This window comes from Pristiophorus japonicus, chromosome 6 (assembly GCF_044704955.1).
Source record: "Pristiophorus japonicus isolate sPriJap1 chromosome 6, sPriJap1.hap1, whole genome shotgun sequence".
Taxonomy (NCBI): Eukaryota; Metazoa; Chordata; class Chondrichthyes; family Pristiophoridae; genus Pristiophorus; species Pristiophorus japonicus.
Window position 1 is genome coordinate 34926012 of NC_091982.1, and position 9007 is coordinate 34935018.

Below are 9007 nucleotides of genomic sequence, written 5' to 3' on the forward strand. Positions count from 1 at the left end.
AGCAATAATTATGGTTTTCTGTATCTTGTTTAGTTTCACTTCAAATTAAATAATTCATTCAGAACCATGACCTTTGAACGTTAAAATAAACATTTTGTATTAAATTCTGTTAGGAAAGATTTTATGGGGATTGAGAAGGGGAAAAAAAGTTACATTTCTAAGTTTGTTTTTATTTGGCTTCTTCACGTAATAAAGGGCTCCACCAAACCATTCTAGCTAACGGGAGACTGCTGATGAGTTTGAGAACTCCCCATTCAGCTTTCAGAGATGGTAGAGTCTAGAAACTTGCAGGTTAAAATGCAGAGAACTTTGCAGAACCGATGAAGAGTTTCTTGTGATCCAGCTGAGAGCACGCTTAAAAAATAACATCCTGTAGGTAAGTGTGGCTTTTACTTGCTCACAAAACTCTCTCAATTTAATCATTTCCATAGCAATAAGGATAATTGCTTACAGTGATGCCAACGTTCTAAAGACAGTGCTGGGCTGTAGGAAATATTTATGCATATTTAAATTTCTTACATACCTTGGCAAGCTTTACCACTGAGTGTACTAATGAATTTTACGCATGCATTGCTGGTATTTTAGTTTCAGACTGTGAAGGATGGTTCTATCTGTAAAGTCCTACAAAGACCAGCAGTACTCAGCGTTAAAAGGAGAATGCCTTCAGCACCATCGACTGTTTGAGGATCCTCATTTTCCTGCTACGAATGAATCGCTGTTCTACACCAAGTCCCCTCCAGGAGCAATTGAGTGGAGACGGCCACAGGTAATAAATTGCTCACTGTATAATGTCTGACATAGTGGAAGGGCAATGGTGAAGTCTGTCTTAAGCAAAGTGGTATGGTGTAGTTCCATTCTTTGTTGTTATTATGCTGGCAAAAATAACATGCTGTAAACTGCTGTTGATCTCATTGTGATGTTCAGATGAAGCCTCATCCTGGTTGCCACAGCAAAAAAAACAGAGTTTAATAACAGGGGAAAAGCATGCAGGGATAGCTAGAACTGAAGCCCAAATCTGCTTTTCGAGGGTTCCAATGTAAATACAGCTGGGTATAAGCAAATTGTTACCAAGCGATTATTTCTGCCTGATCTACTCGTAATTCAGCAAGTAATAGTAGTACTAGTAATTCTATTAGTAGTTTACTAGTAATAGTAATTCCAATATAAATATTGACCTGTTGTACACATAACTGGATCATTATGTAATGGCAGCTCATCTTTTAGCATTATCACTTTATTTATCAGCTTCAGTGGTTGGTTATCTCTACACTTTGTTGTCAACGATGAATGTATGCACTGCAGAGCTTCTAACCGTGTAGAATGCTTATTGCTATCCTTCTCACGAAGCTCACTGATATGTTATAAGCATTTCTGATGTAGGTCAGAAGGCACAGATTTGGATACGCCAGTGAGATTCACTTGCCCCTGTAAAAAGGACAAATGTTCCCAGTTATAAATGCACGATGTGCACCTTTATTATTCTTATGTTCAGCGGCACTCCTATGATGTGAATTGTGTGCATTTGAATGTTCGCATGTGTGTTTGTATCTCTGTTTATGTACATGAATGGGTGTCTGTGTTATGCATGTGTTTGTATGTGTGTGCACGTATATGTACATAATTTTGATCATTTCTTGTCAATACTAAAACATTATTACAGGCTTGTCATAATTTCTTGAAGTTTTCAGTCCGTAGGTATTGGCTTTGGAAATATTTGTTCAGATTCTGGTTAATTTAAGTTGTACAGTTTTCATTTTCGATACAATATCTATGATATGGATTTTCATTGTTGCTATTTTCAAAAGAGTGCCCTATTGTATTATGACATTGGTGTAATATAGTGGATCCATTTTGTATAATGCTTATAAGTACCTAAATAAGGATGTGCAATGTCTACAAGGAAGCCTGTGAGAGATTGGATTGACTTCTCAAGCTTCAGATTTGGAAACCCAAACACTTTTCTAGAAGTATGGAATGGGCAAAGCCTGTGGTCTGAATTAGAATTTGACTTCAGAATTTTGGATGCTCATTATCTGGGAGCAGCGGAGGGACAGATTGATGCTGGTTCTGGTTATGAGAGACAAAACTGTCGAGGGAGATTATTATAATTGATACTTTTTTCCAGAAGGAGTTTCACTCATTGATGCACCTTTTTCCCCAGGGTGAATGTTACTCCGAACGCTCACTAATTCACACTTCATTCCAGAGGGTATCTCACTGATGATCTCATTAATTACCAGGGAGTGTCATGGGAAGAGGCTCATTAATTGAAGGGTTTATCTGGATTGAGAGTTACTCAGGATGCTCTCTAACAGATAGTCCAGCTTGACATATCAGTCTGTTGCAGTAAAATTAGGATTTGATTATTAATGAACAATCTCAAGATACACTGACATCAAACTAATTGAAAGAATATTATACATCATTCCAAAACTTTCTGCTTTTACAAACTTCTTATTTTAGCAAATGTTCAATCCAAACCTGGCTGAATCTTCAATTTAATAGAGGATATAATCAACAAGAACAACTTGTATCTTTATAGTCTTTAATGTAGTCAAACATCCCAAGGCGCTTCACAGGAATATTATAAGACCAAAAATATGACACTGAGCCACATAAGGAGAAATTAGGGCAGATGACCAAAATCTTGGTCAAAGAGGTAGGTTTTAAGGAACGTCTTAAAGGAGGATAGAGAGGCGAAGAGGTTTAGGGAGGGAATTCCAGAGCTTAGGGCCGAGACAACGGAAGGCACCAATTACAAAGCCCCAATAACATCATCATCATTGGCAGTCACTCGAAATCGAAGAAGACTTACTTCCACTCTAAAAGTGAGTTCTCAGGTGACTGGACAGTCCAATACAGGAATTACAGTCGCTGTCGCAGGTGGGACAGACAGTCGTTGAAGGAAAGGGTGGGTGGGACTGGTTTGCTGCATGCTCCTTCCACTGCCTGCGCTTGTTTTCTGCATGCTCTCAGCGACGAGACTTGAGGTGCTCAGTGCCCTCCCGGATACTCCTCCTCCACTTAGGGCCTCTTTAGCCAGAGACTCCCAGGTGTCAGTGGGGATGTTGCACTTTATCAAGGAGGCTTTGAGGGTGTTCTTGAAACGTTTCCTCTGGCCACCTGGGGCTCGCTTGCCGTGTAGGAGATCCGAGTAGAGCACTTGCTTTGGAAGTTTTGTGTCGGGCATACGGAAGATGTGGCCCGCCCAACGGAGCTGATCAAGTGTGGTCAGTGCTTTGATGCTGGGGATGTTGGCCTGATCGAGGACACTGATGTTGGTGCATCTGTCCTCCCAGAGGATTTGCAGAATCGTGCGGAGACATCGTTGGTGGTATTTCTCCAGCAATTCCCAATAACAAGAACACTGAAGAGGAACAACTTTTCTGGTCTTTACATGTTTATACTGGTCAAGCTTTAAGATAACAGAGAGCTTTTAGCCATTTTATTGTCCAATGAAAAGAATAAATATTAGTCATTTTATTTATAATTTCTCTTATTGACTGCATAACAATTGCTGCACTCTAAATAAAAATAATTCACCATATGAGGACGTCAGTAGTGCAGCTGCACCAATTACAAAATATAAGATTTTTAAACATATATTCAGAATGAACATGCTATTTGTTGAAATGCAATTGTGAGATTAAGGGTGCGATCTATTTTTTCTTTCTCTGTTCCTCCCGCCTTGAAGTCACAGTTGTGCCGTGGTATAGTTCAATGAAAGCCAATCAAGCACTCTCTGATACATTTCCTAAGTGACCATTGTTCCTGGGTGAACCTAGACAATATAGAAACATAGAAACATAGAAAATAGGTGCAGGAGTAGGCCATTTGGCCCTTCTAGCCTGCACCGCCATTCAATGAGTTCATGGCTGAACATTCAACTTCAGTACCCCATTCCTGTTTCTCGCCATACCCCTTGATCCCCCTAGTAGTAAGGACCTCACCTAACTCTTTTTTGAATATATTTAGTGAATTGGCCTCAACAACTTTCTGTGGTGGAGAATTCCACAGGTTCACCACTCTCTGGGTGAAGATGTTCCTCCGCATCTCGGTCCTAAATGGCTTACCCCTTATCCTTAGACTGTGACCTCTGGTTCTGGACTTCCCCAACATTGGGAACATTCTTCCTGCATCTAACCTGTCTAACCCCGTCAGAATTTTAAATGTTTCTATGAGGTCCCCTCTCATTCTTCTGAACTCCAGTGAATACAAGCCCAGTTGATCCAGTCTTTCTTGATAGGTCAGTCCCGCCATCCCGGGAATCAGTCTGGTGAACCTTCGCTGCACTCCCTCAATAGCAAGAATGTCCTTCCTCAGGTTAGGAGACCAAAACTGTACACAATACTCCAGGTGTGGCCTCACCAATGCACTGTACAACTGTAGCAACACCTCCCTGCCCCTGTACTCAAATCCCCTTGCTATGAAGGCCAACATGCCATTTGCTTTCTTAACCGCCTGCTGCACCTGCATGCCAACCTTCAATGACTGATGTACCATGACACCCAGGTCTCTTTGCACCTCCCCTTTTCCTAATCTGTCACCATTCAGATAATAGTCTGTCTCTCTGTTTTTACCACCAAAGTGGATAACCTCACATTTATCCACATTATACTTCATCTGCCATGGATTTGCCCACTCACCTAACCTATCCAAGTCGCTCTGCAGCCTCACAGCATCCTCCTCGCAGCTCACACTGCCACCCAACTTAGTGTCATCCGCAAATTTGGAGATACTACATTTAATCCCCTCATCTAAATCATTAATGTACAGTGTAAACAGCTGGGGCCCCAGCACAGAACCTTGCGGTACCCCACTAGTCACTGCCTGCCATTCTGAAAAGTACCCATTTACTCCTACTCTTTGCTTCCTGTCTGACAACCAGTTCTCAATCCATGTCAGTACACTACCCCCAATCCCATGTGCTCTAACTTTGCACATCAATCTCTTGTGTGGGACCTTGTCGAACGCCTTCTGAAAGTCCAAATATACCACATCAACTGGTTCTCCCTTGTCCACTCTACTGGAAACATCCTCAAAAAATTCCAGAAGATTTGTCAAGCATGATTTCCCTTTCACAAATCCATGCTGACTTGGACCTATCATGTCACCTCTTTCCAAATGCACTGCTATGACATCCTTAATAATTGATTCCATCATTTTACCCACTACCGATGTCAGGCTGACCGGTCTATAATTCCCTGTTTTCTCTCTCCCTCCTTTTTTAAAAAGTGGGGTTACATTGGCTATCCTCCACTCTATAGGAACTGATCCAGAGTCAATGGAATGTTGGAAAATGAGACAGTGTCAGCAGGAGCATTGCAGCCAAGCCTGATCCTCGTTACCTGACATTCACAAATTAACACTTTCTTTTGTACCATGCTGAATCCAGAGGCATTGATGCCAAATATACCACACTGTTGTGACCCCAAACTGAAATCAACTCACTCAACTCAGATTAAGAATGGAGCCTGTGATCTTCCTACTTTATATGGCTCAGTATCACAGTAAACAGTGTATGTGCTGTTTTGTTTAAAAGGCGTTATTTGTCGAGTTTGGTTTTCTTGATGTTCCTTTTGTTGATGTTCCTTTATATTCAGCTATAGTAGATAAGCAGTTCTCTTACAAAAAGAACAGCAGTTACGATGTCTGCTTTATCAATAAAATGTTGCAAGCTTTTAGTTACAGGCTGCAGAGAAGAATGTTTCAAACTTAAATAATGCTGTGATAGGTTCATTTGCAATTCAGTTTTTCCTTCAATTTAAGGGGTGGGATATTTCATACTCAGGAAGCCTCAATAACTCTGTTCTATTTAAATCAGGAGGCCAGTTTGGAAATCTATGAAAGCAGAGATCCAGTTTCAAACCCTCATAGAACAAACTAGTCAATTTGAAACTTCGGAAAGAGATGAAAAACATCAGTTTGCCATTCCCAAGAAAGGGATCAGGTTGAGATATGCTCCTATATTGGCAGAAATAAATTCAAGGAGGAAAAGAGCCATTCGTATATATTTGAATGTTATGTAAATAGGGATCTTTTTAGTATTTTGTCTACTCAAGGAGTTGGATAATAGACTTTTTACTTTAATCATAATAATTGTATTATACCATTGGTCATTTGCTTATTCATGATTTGTTAATAAATTGACTTAATATCTGAAACATAAACCAAGGTCTGCTCAGTTGCTGTACCATCCTTGAAGAATAAATTGAGAACTTATGGAGGCATGGGATAAATCCAGTCGCTAAATGCGATTAGCAGACAGGGTTTTTCTTTCATTCCCCAGGTCTATTAAAGAAGGATCGGCACCCTTGCAGTTATGGGAAGTGGAAATTTGTTCACAAGAGTAATCTAAAATCTGAGAGTAGTAATAGTTTAGAGTAAGAAGAGTAGAAACGACCCCAGCATGTAAAACTTGCAGTCTGAAATAGCAAAGAATTTTTGGGGTAGGAGCACTTTCAATGGTCACAAGTGACAGCTTGTGTCAATACTTTTTTCTAACTCTCTGAAAGCAAGAGAACATAAACAGACTTCTCAAAGTCATATTGCCTGGGGCAAGGTGCATTTCTTGTCCTGCTGCTTTGCACTTCCATTATTGGTTCAATGGAGGGACATGCTGGGATGATTCCTCTATAGAATCCTTGGTTTATACAAAAATGTGTTGTAAAAAAAACAAACAAATATTTTGCAATATTTTGAAAGCTGCAAATAGCTGTCAAAGGTCAAACGCATATCACATCTGCACAGTGCATCTTGGCATCCAGCACAGATTCCCAGGTCTTTCTGTGCTTTTGTTGACCACTGGGGACCATTACATGGCATCGCTGACCTCATTAAAATGAAATCCAGCTGTATCCTGTAGACATATTAAAAAAACACGATCATTTACATTAGTTTAACACTCCGATGATTTTGGTAACTTGACATTTTTCAACAAATTTGATATGATCAAAGGTGTTTTGCAAAACAACATATTTAGTATAAAACAGCATTGAATGTGCACAACTAGAATTGGCTTCAAACTTGCCACCTCTGGATGTAGGGTCGCTGGAAATTCTAGCATCTAGTAGCCCTTGAGAAGATGGTGCACCTTGAATTGCTGCAGTCCATGTGCTGAAGGTGCTATCAGAATGCTGTTAGGTGGAGAGTTCCAGGATTTTGGCCCAGGAACGATGAAGGAACGGGAATATGTGTCCATGTCAGGATGGTGATGGTGCTTCCATGCACCTGCTGCCCTTGGTGCAGGTTTGGGAGGTGCTGCCGAAGAGGGTTGTCAAATTGCTGCGTTGCATCTTGTAGATAGTACTCCGGTGATGGAGTGAGTGGATATTTAAACTAGTGGATGAGGTGCAAATCAAGTGGACTGCATTATCCTGGATAATGCCAAGCTTCTTAAGTGTTGTTGCAGCTGCACCCATCCAGGCAAGTTGAGACTGTTCCATCAGATTCCTGACTTTGTGCCTTGTAGGTGATGGAGAGGCTTTGGGGAGTCAGGAGGTGAGCCACTTGGCATAGAGTACCTAGACTCTGACCTGCTCTTGGAGTCATGGCAATTATGTGGTTTGTCCAGTTTATTTCTGGTCATTGACGATCCCAGGTTGTTGATGGTGGGGAATTCAGAAATGATAATGTCCAGAGGAGGTGTGTTTAGCGTCTCTTGTTAGCTATGGTCGTTGCTTGGCGCTTGTGTGGCGCAAATGTTTTGTGCCACTTAGCAGGCCAGGCCTGCATGTTATCCAGGCTTTGTTGCAACTGGACATGAACTGCTTCATTCTCTGAGGAATTCTGAATGGAGCTGAACACTGTGAAATCATCAGCATACTACCCCACTTCTGACCTTATGATGGAGGGAAAGTCATTGATGATACAGCTGAAGATAGTCAGGTCCAGAATGCTGTCCTAGAGAGCTCCTGCAATGACCTCCTAGGACTGAAAAATTGTTCTCCAACGATCACAACCATCATCCTTTGTGCCAGGTATGACTCCAGCAACTGGAGCGTTTTCCATCTGATTCCCATTGACTTCAGTTTTACTAGAGCTTCTTGATGCCAAACTTAAACGAATGCTGCATGATGTCACCTCACCGCTGGCATTCAGCTCTTGTGTTCCTGTTTGGACAAAAGCTGTAATCAAATCTGGAGCCATATACTCTTGGCAGAACTCAAACAGAGCATTGGTGAGCACATTATTGGTAAGTAAGTGTCGCTTGATAGCACTGTTCGTGACTCTATCCATTACTTGCTCATGATTGGAAGTAGGCTGATAGGTTGATAATTGGCTGGGCTGGATTTGTCTTGCTATTTGTGAACAGGACATACCTGGGCAATTGTCCACATTGTCGAGTAAATGCCGATGTTGTAATTTACCAGAACAGCTTGGCTAAAGGATGGCTAGGGGATATATACGGATCTCGCACAGTCTGAATGGACCATTAACTTTTGTAAGTTTTTAACTGAAATATTGGCCTGAGAAATATTAGAACAGCCATTTAAATGCAAGATGTGGATTTATATGAAAGCTGCACTACCCCTGACTTAGGCCTCCCTAACCCCAATGCCACTCTGCTTTATTTTACAAATATTACCATCGTATGCGGCTGTATTCTGTTTAAGTTGAATTGCTTTATATAGAGCACATAATGGGCCCTAGTTTCGGGACGCGCCTAAAACGGCGCAGCCCGGACCTGGACGCCCGTTTTTCGCGCCAGAAAGTACGCCTAAAAAAAACGTACCTATTCTCCGGCTCCTTGCTGTCCTCTGGAGCTGGGCGTGGTGCAGCACGAGCTGTAGGGGACGGAACCAGGTCCCTGCGCTAAAAACAGTGCATGGACCTCTGCATATGCGCGCTACAGTGGGCGCGCATGTGCAGTAGCTCCAGGCGCCCAAAACTGTGGGAGGGGACCGAAGCACGCAGCCCCTAGTCCTGGCCGAATGGCCTCACTGGGGCTGCGTGAATAAGGCTCCTCCCACCCGACCGGACCCCCACCCCGGACCTCCGCGACTCG

The 9007-nt window shown here is 42.0% G+C and overlaps 1 protein-coding gene across 1 annotated transcript in view; it reads left to right on the forward strand.

Annotated features, from left to right (window-relative positions):
- Positions 1–300: 300 nt before the first annotated feature.
- LOC139265113 (calpain-5-like) overlaps positions 301–9007 on the forward strand; it is a 228259-nt gene continuing 219552 nt past the window's right edge. The window contains exons 1-2 of the mRNA XM_070882021.1: positions 301–376; positions 586–766. Of these exons, the coding sequence (XP_070738122.1) occupies positions 602–766 (165 nt within the window). The 5' untranslated portion in view covers positions 301–376; positions 586–601. The remainder of the gene's footprint in view (positions 377–585; positions 767–9007) is intronic.